Source organism: Patiria miniata, unplaced genomic scaffold (genome assembly GCF_015706575.1).
Source record: "Patiria miniata isolate m_02_andy unplaced genomic scaffold, ASM1570657v1 HiC_scaffold_14, whole genome shotgun sequence".
NCBI lineage: Eukaryota > Metazoa > Echinodermata > Asteroidea > Valvatida > Asterinidae > Patiria > Patiria miniata.
In genome coordinates, this window is record NW_024037052.1 from 10,154,077 (window position 1) to 10,174,273 (window position 20,197).

Sequence of the window (20,197 nt, forward strand, 5' to 3'; positions counted from 1 at the left end):
CAAGGTGACGATGCAGAATTTCATCAAAATGAAATCTTTCTTGATGTTTAGTCAATATTTTTTCAATGTATCATTTTTTTAATGACACATTATTAAAAACGAATTTCTGGAAAATCAATGATTTACATGCACTTGTATACATTGACCCACATTCTAGCTTGAGTGTGCTGTTAGAGGCTGGAATGACTTGATTCCAGACTGATAAATTGTCACTGATAATGCAACTTGAGTGCCACAGTCTCACAGTAGCGTGACAAAGAAATATCTTAAAGTTACAGTGCCTGTGATTTTTTAACACGGTGCTATTGAAAAATTCATTTGGATAGATTACATGTATATTTCATACAGCATATCTGAACTGTATTTTCTGCACGTATGGAAAGTGGGAACTGTTTTCAGTAGTAAAGGTTAATGCTTTCACCAGTAACATGAAGAAAGTTAGTGGGAAGATGATTTGATAAGTGTGGGAAGATATTAACTTTAAGAGATTCTCACGAGTGTTTTACTAGAATAATTGGCAAAAGGAATTGTCCAAACGTATCTCTTGTGAAGCAGCGATAGCAATATTGCAGTATGTGGGGTGGATAGCTAGCAGGCTACTGATAGATATTGGCTGGGCTAGACACCTTGTATTAATTCAATGGGACACTCCTGACAGGCCTGGCTTATGATTGCATTGGAATATTTGCAGCATACAGGTAGTTGCAGCTGTCAACACATCATGGCAGGCTGCAAAGAGGAAATTAATATGTCAAAGACAGGAAGAGACTAGAATGCTGTAATATCACTCTAAGCTTTATTATCAACACTGTGGACAGTCAATACTGCGCTAACTTCATAGAGTGGGCAAGGTATTAGGTTGAACCACCTTCACTGTGTGTAGGTGACGACTGAAAGTGTTGAGCTAAAACTTAGGGTGTGATAGAGATGAGGTGTCTCGTATTACTAACAGTCCCACATATTGGATGTAAAACTAAGATGGCTGGTTGGCTTCCAGGCCTTCAACAATGATTTTCTATTAATCCAGCTTTGCGTTACAGTTTGAAGTTTGATTCATCGCAATCGCAAATCTTTTGATGAAAATGAAGGGTTTCTTTCTAGTAAAGATTATCCAAATCATATCCATGAGGTAGAGATGGATTTTGAGGTAGAGATGGCCTAGTCTATGTAATAGACCCTGGCCCCGGCAAAGCTGACCATGGTCTATGATATGTAAGCAGATTCGACGATTAATTATGTAACTAGACTGCGTATGACCTCGAGAAACTGACCAATCAGGAAGTGCCTTCTATACGTGCGTAATGCGAGCTCCCCCCGCGTGTGTAAACATCACGCCCATGATGAATAGCATTTTTGTACAGGTTGTTGAATTACAAAAACATGGCATCTAAATTGACCAATCACAATCTTAGTCCTGATTTCAGAATGAAATGATGTCGCGCATGCTTAGATATATCAGATGTTCCACCGGAGATGGGCTGCATGGAGAACGGGTGACACTCAGACTAGAGATGACCCTGCATTCTCTGTAATAACCTTGAATGCCAATACATATTACCCGTATATTATGATATCAAGGCCACTTACAGACACAAGACATTACTGAAATGAGAAAAGTTCAAGCAATTAACAGATATGTCAGATGGAATGCACTTTCAGTTAGTAGTGGTTAGAAGTTCATGGCCATGGACATCATTGACCCAACACATGTACCGGTAACTTTGAAGGAAAAAAAACCCAGCCACAACTCAACCAGTAAGAAACTATGACTAGCATTGTTTACTACTATTTATACGTGAGGAAATTCACCCGTCAGCAATTTCAAATGTAAATATATTGGACATTTTGAGTGTAGGATTATAAATTCTCCATGCAAGCTTTTCAACATGTTAGTGATATATGTACCCTGGAGACATTTGTAGAGTCTTGACATCCATGGGATTTAGGCAATACTATGGATTATGCATCTACATACTGCCTTACAATTGATTAAACTTGTGCAGATGTATATTTAGGACTCCATGGTGAAATGAATGCGTTTCCTGTGTTGGCCTTCAGTTGGAATTGTCAATGTCATCGGGATAAGTACTTGCCCTTTAAAATGCCAAATGTTTGTGCATAGATGCAGTAAATCCATTGAAGGCAAGAAGCAGCTATCGATATTATTGATAAAATGTTTATCCAAAACCCTTCACACTGCCACTCACATTGCGCTGTCTCTGGACCAAACTGTTGCCAAATATACCCACACAGCACACAGTGTGCAAATAATAATCATAAGTTCCTGTACAGTTTATCTGCTTTTGGACACCCCCAAAAAGAGTTTACTTTAAATGTGCACTATCTGCAACTTACATCAGTTTAGTTAAACTTAGGCCAAGAAAACTTTTGTTGAAAAAATAAAACAAAAGAATCTCTACCGTGTATTCTGAGCATGTAAATTCTGACAAATTTGGAAGGATTGTTACATTGTACACGCAAGACACATTGATTGTTTTTGTTCTATTCTGTCAAATCTCCACAGGACCACCTCTCTGCCATTGTTGTCTTTACAATGAAAAAATCAGCTTTGTTCAGACTCAAAGAAACTCGTTATCAACTGATGTATTCCCCTTCTGTTCATTTTCATTTTTCTGGCTGGGAAAAAAACGCCCCCCAAAACACAAATACCATTCAGCATTCACTGTGCTGTCTGTTGATTCAGTGACTTTTTGGATTCCATTGCACCCCCTCCCAAAAAGGCCTTCATTTAGATGATGTGAAATAAATGTATGACAGTCTACTGAGAACTATTGACATATTATTGCCATATTTAGCAAATTTCTATGAATTGTGTAAATAATGCCTAAAATTGTCTATTTTGAAAATGTAGATTTGCGTAAAAGACACAATTTTCATAGTTTTCTGTTTCGAATTGTCATTAGCTGTTACAAGTAATGTATTTCATAGTTTTGTTGTTCTGTCTCTAAAGGACCCATTTTGCTGTAGTCGGGCTGGATATTAGACTTTATCTATGTTAAGTTGACAGAGCCAGAAGCATTGTTAATGATGCTTGCAATGACAGCCAGATGCACGGGTCTCTAGGACAACATTGATACAGTCAGTGGAGAATTATCCTGCACAGATCTACATATTGTACAGGATGTTGGAGATGTAAAAATGACACAAGTCTTCATATTGCTTGACTGCCCGTTCAGGCCAGCGCGTCACTAAGTTTACCTGGGCCGATACCCAATCCAAATGTTTGTCAGATTCTAGCTTGATAAACACTCCAGTAACTCAGATCTGTGAGGGAGAATTGCATGATGGGGGTTGTCAAGCGCTAAATGAAATCATTCCATTGGATGCGTTTCATTGCCGTGCATAACAATCTAGGAGACACACATGGTGTAGTCAGGGTAGGAATGAAGTGAAGGTACGTGAGTGTCCTTGCTGATGTCTGTCTGCTAACTCAAGAGGCAAGGCAATGAAGTTTGCCATTTACTCACCCACATAAGGGGCGGGCTGCCAGCTAAAATCCTCAGCAATTAAATTGCAGGTGATGGCTGGCTGTGTAATAGGATTAAGATGCTGCTGCATAGCCGGCTATTGATGATTAAATGCTCTCACCAATAGTGCTGAACATTTTAGTGTAGTTGCATCATTCACGCGTACTATAGAATGAGGAAAATGGGAAACTACTAAATCTCAAGTAGTCATTTACAAAGTTAATCATTGAAATATGCATCCAGCTTTAGCTAGTGTACGTGTACTGGTACATTGCATACACATTAGAATGACCAATATGTACTGTACATAGTATTTTGAGGGACATATTCAGTCATTACTGAAATGATTCTGCACAATTGAATAGACATTGAAAGGAGTTTGACAGTTGAAATAAACAAAAATGTAATAAGTGCAAATTCAATTTAATTTACTTCCAGTGAAATGGACAAAACTACTTTAATGTGTTCAAGTACCGGTACGGCAAATTAGTGTACTAAAGATAACATTGGCTAGGACAAAATGAAGTGTAAAGGTTGAACCTTGACACCTCTGAAAGTACGTTCACATTTGTTGGAAAAGGATTTAGTTTACACAAAAGTTTGCATGTAGTTCGCTTTTGAAATTCTTCTTGTACCGGGTACTTATCGTCGTGTCTGTGCAACAAGGCCGCATCTTCTAAAATGGCGTGGAACGTCATGTACGTGAAACGCGAGTTTTCAATGCCAAAAGGTCGTTTCTCGCTTAAAATAACCCGGATGTACACACAAAAGTCAATGGACGTCACGATACGCGAGAAACGACCTTGTTGCCCGAAGCGTATTCGCGTGAGGTACGACTTTGTTGCAGAATCGAGTTACGGCATTGTTGCACTGACGCAATGTTATAATTGTGCCTTTTGCACTCAGAGCAAAATTTAAAACCTTAAATCATTGTTGGGTCATTCCATGCCAACTCAACAAATGGTGCACACCATCACCTCTTGGATTTTTTTCTTTTTTGGTGTACTGAAAGATACTTAGGAGAAATGCAAATTCTGAAAATTTGGGGTCTCTAGGACTTTTCGTTCTTGCGCAACAGCATTTTGAAATTTGAGGTGGGCGGGGCCAAAAGTGCGTCGCGTCACGAAATTCAATGTTTAAAGGGCCATATATTTAAAACTATACCCCCCAGACATTTCAAACTTGGTAATCTGGGCTACTTTTTGCTGTAGATTTCAAATATTTAAACAGAAAGAAAGTAGCTTGTTTCATTTTTAAGTTAAAGGGGCCCCAAAATGGCCCAAAACTCATCTGGACCAATGTTCGGGGGGGTGTAAGTCAAAAATTGAAAATATTTTTTTCACCAAATTTTTTGCCTGTAATAGCCCCCAATTGAAACTACTTTCATGTAAAATCTTACACTTATATTAACTTCATTGAATGAGATATAGCCCTTGCAAAAAGCAAATTGTTTATTTTTATGATAACTTGACCCCCCCAAAAACCAACGTCAGACATTCCGCACCAAATTTTGCTTCACATATGTTTGAGGTTGGTCCTTAGTGAAGTCCTCTGAAAAGTTTCATGTTGGTGTCTAAATGTCTTCAGTAGATAGCTGGGCTTTATAATGAGTCTATATCTTACGGTGCTGGTTCCGTAACATACAAGTACACGTACATAGAATAAAACAGCAGTTGGTACATAAAGAATAAGTTGGGTATGAAACTTAGCTTACATTTGTACATGTAGACAGTTGATATAATTGTTTACAGTTTCACAGGTGAAATTATGCATTCCTTGTGATGTAGTTTTGATGAAGTTGAATGAGTTGCATGATGGTTGGCTCACTAAGTTTGTATTGCCTTCCACCGCTATGTAGAAGTTCTGGTGTTGGTACGCAACACAACACATCAACAAATGGAATGTTACATTTATCCTCTCTTTGTGGCCAATAGAGAGTATTTGTTGATTCCGTCCTGTACATGAAGCAGACATACACATCCTCATGAAGTTGTGATACATGTACATCTTCTACAATTTAGCAATGTACCAAACATCATCATAGACCACACAAACATATTTTCCTGGGTTGAGGTCAGCTGCTACAATTGGTGCATGATGAGTTTGAGCATACATGCAACTCCTTGGATGAACTAGGTTTCCCCTTATCCATAATGAAAACTAAGATCAATCAGGTTAAAACCATAGACCCTCTACTCAAACTGAATCACTTCTCTTTGGTTCAGGTTAGTGCTATACTATGTTGTGCAAGTGAGAACTGGTTAATTACTACATACATGACATGCATGCTGTGTGATGAGCACATAGAAAGAATTAGACTCTCAAGTCATTTAACCTAATTTGCATATAATGCACAATAGGTCTACAAGCAACTGTTTATTGAGCAGGAAATGGGTAGTCTTGACCCAAGTCTTTCAACAGTCGGGGGATTTTGTTGTGCTGGTTCCGTAAAATACAAGTACATGTACATGCACATGTATGTTACGGAACCTGCAGCATCATAAGATATAGACTCTTTATAAAGCCCAGCTATCCACTGAAGAAATTTAGACACCAACATGAAACTTTTCAGAGGACTTCACTAAGGACCAACCTCAAACATATGTGAAGCAAAATTTGGTGCAGAATGTCTGACGTTGGTTTTTGGGGGGGTCAAGTTGTCGTAAAAATAAACAATTTGCTTTTTGCAAGGGCTATATCTCATTCAATGAAGTTAATATAAGTGTAAGATTTTACATGAAAGTAGTTTCAATTGGGGGCTATTACAGGCAAAAAATTTGGTGAAAAAAATATTTTCAATTTTGACTTACACCCCCCCCCGAACATTGGTCCAGATGAGTTTTGGGCCATTTTGGGGCCCCTCTAACTTAAAAATGAAACAAGCTACTTTCTTTCTGTTTAAATATTTGAAATCTACAGCAAAAAGTAGCCCAGATTACCAAGTTTGAAATGTCTGGGGGGTATAGTTTTAAATATATGGCCCTTTAAACATTGAATTTCGTGACGCGACGCACTTTTGGCCCCGCCCACCTCAAATTTCAAAATGCTGTTGCGCAAGAACGAAAAGTCCTAGAGACCCCAAATTTTCAGAATTTGCATTTCTCCTAAGTATCTTTCAGTACACCAAAAAAGAAAAAAATCCAAGAGGTGATGGTGTGCACCATTTGTTGAGTTGGCATGGAATGACCCTGTTCTAGAAAGTTTCTTAGTCATTACCAGTGAAATAGGGAATATGAGTTGACGCTGTTTCTTTCTTGAATATTGTTGCGACATTGCATAAAAGCTGATTGTCGAAGATGCATGCATCTGTAACAGCAAGTTTTTGTGCTAATAATTGTGGTCCGAATGTTTTGACGGAGAAATGTTCAGAAGTTCATAATAACATTATTTTGTCATACTGACAGGGAACATCCTGGAGCCTTCAACATTCTACACAGGGCACATCCCCAATGGCACATTCTTTATACTTGACCTTCAAGTGGCATGTAACCATGTAAAGTGATATTGGCTGACCTCTACGTTCCTTAATCCTACAGAATCATACAAAACCTTCCAATGAGTTTGAAGAGTTTGGCAGGATTACTGTTAACGTAAAGACCATTATTAACAATCTGTTCTCTTTCTATTATGTATGCTCTTCATTTTTTTTTAGCTGAAAGAAGCAGCGGTTTCAATAGAATCCTCAAAATACTGCAAACTTTCTAGTGGCATTTGAAGGACCTGCAGGTTAGAGTTACCGTAATGTCAAGTCCAACAAAGTGTTATGTTTGGTCAATTTTTTTTATTTTTTAATAAAACTACCAGTCTCATGTGCTTCATCTCCTGTGATGATGTACATGTCAATATTGTCTCAGGAGATTGGATGAATAAATGATGAATGAATTTGATGAAGGGGGAAATAGCCTGTCTACCTCATTACAGTGGAGAGTTGACTTAAGATTTACCTCAAGGAATGATCTGAGCTTGGATGGAATTAGACACATACATAGTGAGTGTGTTCAAACGTGATTGTAGTGTGTACTTGGTGCAGTGTGCTAATAGATAGAATGGCAGCTGAGCATTGTTAATGGTAGGATTGTGTATGCAGGATGTATGATCAGGGTGGGACTTGGTCAAGTGCAATGCTAACACACCTGATGAGATTGCTGGCTCTGTGTTGATCAAGAGCAAACCAGGATTGTATTCAGTAGAAGTTTGTCCCTTACGTCTCTAGTTATTATGACAACACTTCTTCATTCATAGTTTGACAGGATGATGGAGCAGTACATGTTAGTCCATGATCGATGGCAAATTTGACAAAGTAAAAACTTTTCAGTATTTAATATTACAAGCCACTGATACCGTCTTCTGTATTCCTGATTCAGGATTTGCATCTCTTGTCAAATACAATCAATTCTTCATTCATAACCAGTACGTATACATGTTGGGCATGATTGATGGGGAAAAGGAAAGGTTTGGAGTGATTAAATATTATGCCAATAATACCATCTTGTTTATTCCCGAATCCTGGCATAAAGTGTTTCTCTAATAGAGGAGGGTATGTATACATGATGTAGGGCATTGAGGAGGATTGGTTGAGTGGTTGATTCATGTCGTATCATGGTTGTGCCTGCACGCTGATTTTAACATGCAAAGTCTCTGGTCACACACTGGTCAAAAGCTATCATGACACTTTCTCAGTCCTAGTGCCTTGCTGTATATTATAATACCCATGGCTGCTGAAGTTGACCAGACATTACTTTAACTATACTCCACCGGCTAAGGCCTGAGTGAAGAGAGTTGAACAAAGGTTAGCCATAATTCTCACTCCAATTTGCACATTTGTAACTGTTTTTGGGTTAAAATACACCTTAATCGTCATAAGATGTTGTGACTTAACAGCAGGTAGTTTGCTGACTTTTCCTAACTTAATTATAAGTAGTCAATTTGGTAGTAATTTGTTTTTCAATGGTAGTCTATTGTAACCATGGTAACTGATAAACAACAATAATAACAACATGGAATTAATTCAAAGGAAAGGCAGAAACAATGTTTAAAATTTACATTGTGAGAAATGGTTATGATTAACTTCCTAGAGGAAGGAGGGAAAAAATTGAATTTGACAGGAACTGAAAGAAAAAGTTTGTCATTGCATTGTCCAATTGAATGAAATGCTGGTGTCATGTTGGAATGTTGTATAACATATTGTGTTACCCAACGCAATGTATACAATTCATACACTTACATGCATGTATATCATGTATTGTTTCTTTTGAGAACAATCATGCTGTAGTCATGTTAATGTAGGGTAGAGTTTCTGTATGGACAGGATAACCCATGGTTTATCAATTGATCAAGTGTTTGTTGAATATTCTCAGTTATCAGTGCCAGTGTTGTGAGTAAACACTTGAGTGTTAGTTGAGTACTTGAGTGTCAGTTATACCAAGATAAGGCACACACCTTGCTTGGATAATTGTAGATTCAGTGTTGGACAAATGTTTGATGTGTTTTGGTCAAGTAGTTTGCTTGCATCAGTTGTGCTGTTGGTAAATGTTTACTACAAAAAAAAGCTTGCGCAAGTGTGCCCACATATTTATGATGAACTCTGATGACCCGACATACATACATGTTAAGTGTATGTGTATCCAGATGTACCGGTACCATTCATCATTGACATGAATTGTCTAGATTTATTAGCTATATTCCTAAATTGTTTGTAAATGAAATGTCCCCTCCCCCATTCATGTTGGGTCTGTTAAGAATTGAATATCTTGGAGCATTATGACACATCTGCACATTAACTTGAACTTGTTAATCTTCTTAACTATTCAGCGCTCAATTTTCAACTCCATTTATTATAGGTTGATCTATCAACTCCAAATTTCCCTGACAGAATTGAATTGTGAAGTATTCTTTATTTGTTTGAGTAAAAGCACTGATGAAGTTTTGAAATCATGAATGCCACAACAGATAAATATGTGCAGTCATTTAGAGTTGGTTTCATTCCTTCTGTTCATCTGTGCATTTTGGCATGCACTACTCTTCTTTTTTTGAAATCAGTTTGTTGAGGTTTTCTAGTGGATGGTGTAGTATGTGGTACAGCAGTGACCGCTGAAGTGGTTTGTACTCCAGCAGCTTAAGGGGCCACTATTCACACATTTCCAATACTCAGCTCAATATACCCTATCATATTTGAGCCTCAGATTGCATCTCAATTGTGCACTTTTTCCCCCTGAATTCTTTGACTGATTAATATGTGAATTGTCGTTGAGAGTCTGTTATAATTGGATTGTGGAATGATGGAATGGTGTATGATGGATTAAGGATGCTATTGTGTGGCTTGCTAGTAATGGCTCAAGGCTTATCCAAACAAACTAGTCAGGCCTATTCAACACATTTTCTTTTTTGGAATAATTTTACAATTTGTAAAGAACCTAAATTGTTGTGTGTAATTTGGATGAGTGCTGACAGGGAAATACCGATGGTGGACTGTGAATTCATCACAGCCCATGTGGAACTAATTGTTGTCGATTTGCTGCTCAATACAGCTGCACGAATATCCCTAAAGTAGCCAAAGGCTGGACTTGGGCTAGGTACCGACACAATGACCTGGCATAGAGCGCAAAATCCCTCACAGAAATGGCTTCGTTTACCGGCTTGTTTTTGTAAGTTATTTATGAACATGTGGGGGTAGCGCCCAGTTACACTGTGTAGATATCCTGTGGGCATTAAGGTAGCCTGCCTGTACAAAAAGCACACATTTGAGTATGCTTCAACACCAAATGTTTGGCACCATATTGTAAAAATGTCAGCAAATAGCCCCAGAGTGGTTGGTACTTGTGAGTGAGGTGGCTCCTCAGTCATCTGTACACAGGTGACTGCAGCACTTTCATATCCAATGTCAGCATTTATTGCACCTTGGTCCTCTCATGCAATTTGATATCTCAGTGCATATTCAGTCCTGGTAGATATCTTTATCCTGCTAGGTTGGAACCTTGCTCTATGGTTGGAATGAAATGTGTTTGCCACAAGAGTGCTAGATATTTCTTGTCATAATTTAAGAGCGATGCCAGGTGAAGCAGAATGTCATGAATTTTGAGGATATCCATTGTGTACACTGTACTCAAAGGATTTCTCAGTTTTGTGACTTGAGCTTGACTTTTGACTTTTTGCCATGGGTCCAATCGCGGCACAAGCAAATCGCAGGTCGACCTCAGGCCAGCTTACTTTTGGGGGTGAGGGAGGGGGGAAGGGCAGGGACACTGGACACAATGGACATGTTTGGTGGGCAGTGTCAATGTATATGACACTGTATTTGTGTGTAAATTCCATTCTTTTTTTACGGTTGATTAAAGGTAAACATACATTTAAAGCATGGCCAGGGTACTTTTGCCATTTCACATGAACATCTTACTAAAAATGCATGTGTAAACACAGTGCATCTTTCCCCCCCTTTTTTCCGGGGGGGGGGGGGGGGGGGGTGTGGATAATGACGAAGGAATTTTTTTCAGAGCCATACCACAAGCATCTTTTCTATCTTTTTGTGTTTGTGTTGTGTTGAATTCAGTTACATATGACCAGAAGTGCAATATGCTGTGTAAGTGGTGTCTGGCATTGCTGTGAATCATCAATTACTGAAGCTTGATTCAGTAAGCATTGAATGCAGACAAGGTGGAAATAACTAGATTTGTAGACATGAAGTTTATGATGAAATTAAATTTTCATCAGTCAAGGAAAAAAATAGCCATAGATGCGTGAAATGTGTGAAGAATTTAATTATCCTATTTGCACTTGAATCACACCCGCAGGTTTTCTTCAATACAGCTATCATGTTGTCTGAAGTTTCCATGGTGTGCCAGTGCACAGTACAATGTAGAAAAAAACTTGCAGAGGAGGCCCAGCCGATGTACCATGAATTAAACACAGGTTAACTAGTTAACTACAGTGTTATACCTGGTTAACTCCTAGTCACTGTAATTTGAACATTTAGATAACTTTGAGGTAATAGTCAGCAGCTGTGAGATGATTTTCTATTCACTGACAGTGACATGCAAGATATTATTGGTCTGAGCTGTAGGTAACTTTAGTTGTTATTGAGGATGTTGGAGAGGCAAGGGTGTGATATCAGGTCAGGCAGGTGAATGTGGGCCAAGCAGGCAGTAGGGAGGACAGTAGAGTGGCATATTTATGAAGATGCTGCTTGTGGCACAGCGTTGATGTGTTGTTGAGTAGTTGCTAGCAGCTATCAGGTCACTGTGGCCGTGCTGACTGACTACCTGAGTACCTGGACACTAGCTAGCCAACGTGTGTGCCCCAATACCGACCAGAGAAATCCAGCACCTGTCAAGTACTTGTTTGGCTATATTTAGAAGTGCATTTGGTGCATCCTAGGAGAGACGATCTCCGCTAAAAAGTCAGGAAGTGCTTGTGTACAGGGAAGTTAGGGGTCAAATCAGCCAGGCGGCATGCGTGTAGGCTACAAGTACTCAGCCAAGGAACCTGGCTCATTTGCCGGAGCACGTGCTGCTCTGCACTTTAATGCAGCCGTACTGTAGGCTAAAAGTGAGATGGACAGAAAGGCAAGTGTGATAAAGTGGATGGTACATTGATTTGTAAGAGTGCTTTGCTAGTAACAGGTCAATAAATAGCTTTGCACTGACCCTGCTTTGAATTTCAGTGCTGGTCTGTGCATGTATACCACCTTGACTCCATCCTGACAAGATGTTAGTCAAGATGGAGACACACCTCCCTACCGGAAGAGCAAGATGGATTTCCTCAAGTAGCTGACTCTCAGATTGGACAAGTCTTGTCATTTGTTCGGCTGTTAAAACCTGCCTCCTATTCTTGTGCGTGTACTCACATAGTGACTGCATGTTTGCTTGATTAGACCTTGAAGACCACTCCTAACTCACTTTGAGGCAGTTTCAGGGAGGATGCCAATCAACTTCATTTCTACTTCATCCTTGAAACTTGTCAAGAAAAAAAGTGATTTTCAGAGAGAAAGGAATTGCTTAACCATCTGTTTATGTTTAATCTATGACACTTTCACCAATAGTTTATAATTTTGGTCTCAATTTCATTTTGAATGTTGACACTCTTGGAAATGTGTTTTTATTTGCTTTAAGATGTCTGTTAAGAATTTATCCAAACACTTGAAATTCAAGATTTCCTGAAGGATCTATGGGCACTTTCCTTTAAAAGTGGCTGATTGTTTTTGGTTGTAATCATCTTGAAGTGGAAAATAATGAGGTTTGACGTGTATCTGGCTTGTGGTGTGGTGTATCAACGGAGGTATGTGTGTGCTTGACAGTGTAGAGCAGTGTGATTGATAATGACAGGATGCAAACACATGATATCTAATGACATGACACCTGTATATGAAGCTAATACAGGAAGTATCTAGACCTGCATCTGCTATTAGTCATTTATCCTTGGTAATGTGACACAATCTCATTGTATCCACACACTGGAGAAGCTTCATGTCACAAGACTTGATAACAAAACAACTCCTCCCCCAACAAAATGTCACAGTTACACTGAAAAGTACAGAATAAATTGCTTAGCGTCTTGGTACGCTAAGTAAGGGATGGCATACAGGTCAAAAGTACTTTTTTTACTCAGATAATTCTTTTCACTTTTTTGTTTATGACAAAGATGCATATTTTTTATCTTAAAAATATTTTGTAATTTTCTTGAAAATATCCATTGTGCAGGTCTGTATCCATGAGAAAATAAAGCTGCTGAAAACTGTGTACTGACTGGATTTATTGGGTTTCTAAAAGTATTACAAGTCAGAGGGTCTCTCAAAGGCAAAAGATTTGTTTTTCAGATGTGACTTCAAAAGCTATAATTAACACACTTCCATTAAATCTTTAACATTGTGATGTCTCCGTAGTGATGATTGAATGTGGTGTTACCAGTCTGTCTCACAAAAAACTAAACAGTAAAGTACATGCAGCGGTATGTGAGTGGTTTGTCCTACATACGTAACATACAGATGTACGCTGGAGACAGAGTCTAGTTGTTTATGCAGACACAGCATCTGGAGGCCTTAGTAAGTGTAATTGAGAAGCTACTTTAGACATCCTGTTGTTGATGTCACATCTCCACTTGAAGGGGCTATTTAGCCACAGATCAGTGCTAATTAATTCATCTTCAATCACTGGGACTGCAGCTTCCTTGACTACAGCTTCCTTATGGAGTGCTTCCTTGATTGCAGTGCTTACAGTTCGTCTGCACTTTATGCGAAACCTAAGTAACATGTAATATAATCTGGATGTTAATATTGTGCAATGTACAATGTAGATAGAAATAAAAAAAAATATGAATTGATAACTAATCTAGGATTCTTCAGAAAATTTCTTTAATTAACAGGTGATTTTGATTAAAAACATCTTGACATTTGAATTCAAAACTAGACTGTTCTTTCTTTTTTCTTTTCTCATTTGCATGGTATTTTGTATTACGTTTTAATGTATTGTTGTTTTTTTGGGTCACACATTTAACTTTCTGACCTTTACCTATTACTTTACTTTTATTTCTACTTTAAATTTTTTTTTCAAAGAAATCATTACATTAAGTGAGCTTAGCTTTTAACATTTTCAGAAGTGATGCTGAGAAAATGAAAAACCATGGATTCAAAATTGTTTAAGTTCAGACAGGATGAAAAACCATGAATTCATTAGTTTTACTCGTGAAAAGGAAATTTGCAGTCCGATGTGTTTCCATAAGGAGTGGGTTTTGTTTATCACGGCGGTCCGCAGCCCCTTGATGTGAAACATATAATGGATATTTCAGACAAATGAGTCGTTTTTACTGCAGAGTTTTTGCAGTGATTATCTCATATCGGGAGAATATGTTAGTGAAAACTTTGTATGTCATATTTCGAGGGAAAATTTGACTAAAGAATACAATTCTCTGACATTTCATATGCATATGAATTGATATTATCCTGTCAATTAATGGTGAAATGTTGTGTTAAAAAGAATAACATTTTACCCACAGTGATAAGTTTTTTGGTTCCTACATGCAGTAAATTGTCTAAAGTGTATAGGTGTTGGCGGGCGGGTGGGCTGACGTCATCCGATGAAAACATCTATTGAACACCAGTTTTCATCGGTTGCTATGTGTTACCATTCAGCACTCCAGACTCAAGAACCATTGAGTTACAAGAACATAGGTGTGGGAGCTACATTGTAGATCATGAAGATAAGCCAACGTAAAAAAATTCCCGGTTGTCCGCACCCAGCTATTGTGTAAAGTATTCGTATTTCCGAATCCATGCTTTTACTAAAAATGTGTAGGTCTATACCAATCCCCTCTTTTTGTTCAATACAAATGATTCGTAGATACGAATCCACATACCGTGACATCATTGCGATTGGTTTAAGTGATCCTCTGTGACAAAAAATTGCACAAATAAGTAAGTATTAGCAGTGACTTATAAAACAACATGTTCTTGGAATTTTTGGAAAAAACATAAACAAACAAACAACCAACAAACAGAAAACAGAACCTGACAACATTAAACCAAAAGTATATAGGAAGATTAAAGGGACATACATGTACATGTATGAAGTTTTATGAATGGGTAAGTTGTAGCATATAGCACTCAAAAGACGTGAAGTAGACTGGATGCTATTTTTGTAAAGGATCATTTTAAGGCAAGGCATGTACATCTTGTACAATGTAATTGTTGAGTGGAGATATTTCAACTGTAAACAGCTTATAGAAATGAGTATTAATGGAGGTTTGAGCCTATACACAAGTTAGAACGCATGTACATGTATATGTATGTGAGTGCGGAATGTGAAGTGTTTATAGTCTATCAGGATTGGCCATGACAGGTTGTAATGAGGTGCTAAGTGTTGTAATGGATAGGTCATTGCCACACTCCCCTCTGTTGCCCATTACACCTGTCACTCAACTCACCTCACAAACTTGCTCAATACCTAGCACTCCAGTCTGGTTTACACAGGCTTGATATAGCAAGTAAACAAACTCACCGATGCTGATGGACACTGTAAACAACCAAGCACATTATATTTCTACAAATATTCAGTCTATTTGGTTTGAATTTATACAAGTTTTTCTTGCCATATTTTTGCAATTGGATTGTATTTTGTTTTGAAGTAATATCTCGTGGTATTCTGTTTCCATTTGGTGATATGCACACCCAGCCTCATCAGCTATGTGTACACACAGGCATCTGCAAAACTCAATAAACATACATCGTTAGTCAATCTTTGACAAAAGTTGCCACAACTCTTTGAGTACAGAATTTAATTGCCTTTGAGTTTAAACAATGAGCTATGACGTTTGGGCAGATGTGCATTTCTTTGCCGTCAGCAGGCACCATATTTAGCCAATGTATTGTCTTGCTAAATGCAGAGTTAAAACTCATCCCACCTGTTGATTCTTAATTAGATTTAATTAATGAATTGATTTCTTTGCTATAAATGAAACAGGTGGTGACCTGTCATTTTAAACAGCTTCCTCAAATCCATGCTGACTTAGCATATTCTGATTATGAACAAGAATATTCTGCATGATTGAATAAGGATTTATGCTCTGATAAAATGATTGAGAAATCCATTATGCTACAGTCACATCTTCAAACTAATTGGCAAGAAACCATTCAATATGATATTATCGAAAACTGAATCAATTGAAACAGATGTGTAAAGAATTATCCCGAGAAACAACTAACATTACAAGATATACCGGGTAGCCAGGGAAGTGACAGTTGAGGGAAATGTCTGTCAACAGATAAACATAATAGATTTCTCTTCTCAATTGACTTAAAAAACAATCAAGTAATTCCTTTAAATATCCGTAGGGAGGTGGAATATATATCAACAAACACCTGGAGGCTTATGTTCCATTTGTGTAATATAAGACCAGGGCAGAGTGGCAAGTTCTATTGATTTCAGTGGGGGTTGTTGTGGTACTGTGCATTAACACTGAGACCCTGGAGGTAGCAGGAATTATTGTGACAAGATAAACTAGGCTAAACACACACTGCACTTGATCGCCTCAATCAGGTGGATTGGTACTGTAGCTAATGGCTTGCTTTATATAAACCAACCTACATGACCACATTGATAGTCACTGCCCAACTGACAAAATGCACTATGCTTGGGGGCAGTGCATTCAGACTTCATTCCTGCAGTGGTTCTCAATCTGCACTAATGCAAAATGCCAGCAGCACTAAGACTTCAGAATTTGTTTGGTCTACTAATTCTATATTGTACCTTCTATAGTTTTACAAGGGTGAAATCCCCTGTCGCTTCCCCTTCAACCCTCTCCTTCCCCATCCTTGACTCCTCCCCTGCCCCACCCCTGCTTCACCTCTGCCCCACCCCTGCCTTACCTCTGCCTCTCCCCTGCCCCACCCCTGCCTCACCTCTGCCCCACCCTGCCTTACCTCTGCCTCACCTCTGCCTCACCCCTGCCTCACCTCTGCCTCTCCCCTGCCTCACCTCTGCCTCTCCCCTGCCTCACCTCTGCCCCAACCCTGCCTCACCTCTGCCCCACCCCTGCCTCATCTCTGCCTCTCCCCTGCCTCACCTCTGCCTCTCCCCTGCCTCACCTCTGCCTCTCCCCTGCCTCACCTCTGCCCCACCCCTGCCTCACCTCTGCCCCACCCCTGCCTCACCTCTGCCTCTCCCCTGCCTCACCTCTGCCTCTCCCCTGCCTCACCTCTGCCTCTCCCCTGCCTCACCTCTGCCTCTCCCCTGCCTCACCTCTGCCTCACCCCTGCCTCACCTCTGCCCCACCCCTGCCCCACCCCTGCCTCACCTCTGCCCCACCCCTGCCCCACCCCTGCCTCACCTCTGCCCCACCCCTGCCTCACCTCTGCCCCACCCCTGCCTCACCTCTGCCTCTCCCCTGCCTCACCTCTGCCTCTCCCCTGCCTCACCTCTGCCCCACCCCTGCCTCACCTCTGCCTCTCCCCTGCCTCACCTCTGCCTCTCCCCTGCCTCACCTCTGCCTCTCCCCTGCCTCACCTCTGCCTCACCTCTGCCTCACCCCTGCCTCACCTCTGCCCCACCCCTGCCCCACCCCTGCCTCACCTCTGCCTCTCCTCTGCCTCACCTCTGCCTCACCCCTGCCTCACCTCTGCCTCTCCCCTGCCTCACCTCTGCCTCTCCCCTGCCTCACCTCTGCCCCACCCCTGCCTCACCTCTGCCCCACCTCTGCCCCACCCCTGCCTCACCTCTGCCTCACCTCTGCCCCACCCCTGACTTACCTCTGCCTCTCCCCTGCCCCACCTCTGCCTCTCCCCTGCCCCACCCCTGCCTCACCTCTGCCCCACCCCTGCCTTACCTCTGCCTCTCCCCTGCCCCACCCCTGCCTCACCCCTGCCTCGCCCCTGCCCCACCTCTGCCTCTCCCCTGCCCCACCTCTGCCTCACCCCTGGCTCTCCCTTGCCCCACCTCTCCCCACCCCTGGAGGTGGGGCTTTAGTTCTTTTTATTCAAACAAATAAATGTATGACGAAAGTACAAGAAACAAGTGGCGCCAGCTAATGCACATGTTATAGATGAATAGGTATTGTTAGGCAATGCTTGTAAAGCTGCTTCCATGGCCAGTGTTCAAGTCACAAGTGACAGCCAGTGAGATAGGTAACCAGTCTAATTGACAAGTGACAGTCAGAGTTTTCTAATTAAGGCAACTATTTGGAAATATCACACACGACATTTTCATAGCTCTACGTCTGAAATGTGAAAAGCTTAAACATTTTCTGATATTGCTTAAAGGTAGGGTAGATCATTTGTGCATTTTTTCGTTTGAAGCAACAAAAGTGCTCAAAATCTGAAGACAGTGCTCAACAACTAACCTAATGGAGTTTTAGCTCTGTAAATGCTGTATACTCCGAGAAAACATAATCTGGGATCTCAGTTTCAATTTAAAAGTTGCCGAGGCATGTTTTGAATTGCACCCCGAAATCAGTGTCCGGGACATGTTCTCATTCAGCCGATTGCCGCTATATCAATATCCCGTGCTAAACATGTAATAATAGCAAAGACTAATAATAGCAACTGCATGCCGCATGCGTACGCGTCGTATCAACTTTTGCGTGCACCCATTCATGGTTTCGCCATATTACAAACCAACTACTAACACAAATTTCCAGAAATGCTTCATTTGACGCATCTTTGGAAATGGCCTTCTTCTATTGTTTTCTTCAAAATGACAGCATGCCAGAAAGAACAATTTCACAGGGAGTTTAAGTGCCATTACTATCTTTAAACCAAGTAAGTTTTTTTCAACAATAATTTTGTCAGTTGCTTTTTGGATAGCTGCAAATAATCTACTCTAGACCTTAAAAATGTAGTGTTAGAAATGTTAGCTGTCTGCAGATGCTATTGCTATGGACATTTCAGTTTTGTGATGTACATGTTCTCTCAGTGTTAAAAAAAAATAGAGATGTCCTGCATAGACAATGGCTCTATGTAATGCTAGGTAGACATCCCATGTAACCATCTGTCCACCAATCAGAATAAATTTCCAATATAATGTTACGTTAGAGAAACAGTCCATGCAATTACCTACATTGTAATTCCTTGTTTTTCATGAAACTTTCTGATAGTTTGTCTTGATATCGGCTTTCAGAAAAAACAAACAGCTGATATAGTAGTTGCGTGTCTATTTGTGTTTGTTGGGATATGGCTGACAGTGAATGATAAATCCAGTCTGTTTTGTATATTTGATATACCAAGCTAATGTATTTATGGACTGCAATGCTCTTGAGGGCAGAAATCAATGCGTGAAAGTATTGGACTATTTCCCATGTGTGACGTGCTGCTTAGACACCTAGGTATTTCTTTGCTGATAAAGTTACAGGTGACATATTCTCCTATCTACTGACTTAATATTAACCAATTTACTGTAACTGTATCTCTCTAACTGTCAGTGTATTGCATTCAATAGACAGCCTGGCACCTTAAGCGCAACTTGTTCACTTTAAAGCAACTGACCTGTTATTGAGTAGATTGGTATTGCTGTCATGCTATATGGCACAGAGAAACATAAGATACCTTTACAGGTAACTAAATAAAATGCGGACAGATGCTTACATGTACTTATTCTTTCTCGTCCCATTTTTGGTGTACCCGTTATGTGCCTGTCCCTTTCACTAGAGGGGCGATAAGAAACTGTTAGTCATCTTCAAAAAAAAGTTTCATAAACCTTAAATACATTGCACATGCATCTACATTTTTCCTTCAGACATTTGATAACTATGAATGTTAGAGGCCTATACAGACTATTTGGTTACCACAATGATATGACGTTACTCAGGTAGTACTATGCTCAAAAGCAGGTTGCAAACATTTTAAATTTCAGTTGAGTGTGTATTTTGGCATGTTGTTGACACGCTACTTGTCAAACTAACATTGAGTTTGTGTGTACAGAAACTTGTACGTAAATATGCGGACACCACACTAATATCCTCTGATTGTGGTGGTCAACTGCAGATGACTTGTGACTTGGCAACAAGTTCATAATTTGAAGTAACATTCATTTGAGTCATCCCTGAGTTTGTTCTTGAAGTGAGGCCTTGGTTAGCAACTAGTACACTCAAGGCGGTGAGATTTTTCCTTAAATTAGTACACATTAGGTCAGTAAAAAAAAAAATTCTCCTCGAAAACTTGACATGAGATTCACATGATTGTTAGGACTAATTTGCAAGCAATCCCAAATGAATGTTTACATTAATGTATTGAT

The 20,197-nt window shown here is 39.8% G+C and overlaps 1 protein-coding gene across 1 annotated transcript; it reads left to right on the plus strand.

The window, feature by feature from the left end:
- Positions 1-12,711: 12,711 nt before the first annotated feature.
- On the plus strand, positions 12,712-17,957 carry LOC119721748 (vegetative cell wall protein gp1-like). Its single transcript, XM_038191713.1, has 2 exons — positions 12,712-12,758; positions 16,730-17,957. Exons 1-2 carry the CDS (start codon positions 12,712-12,714, stop codon positions 17,955-17,957), a joined length of 1,275 nt encoding a protein of 424 aa, XP_038047641.1.
- The last annotated feature ends 2,240 nt before the right edge of the window (positions 17,958-20,197 follow it).

Coding starts and splice junctions, on each gene's coding strand:
- LOC119721748 (XM_038191713.1), top strand. CDS start 12,712: ATGAGGTTTGACGTGTATCTGGCTTGTGGTGTGGTGTATCAACGGAG. Junction 12,759..16,729: donor GGTGTGGTGTATCAACGGAG/GTATGTGTGTGC, acceptor TACCTTCTATAG/TTTTACAAGGGTGAAATCCC.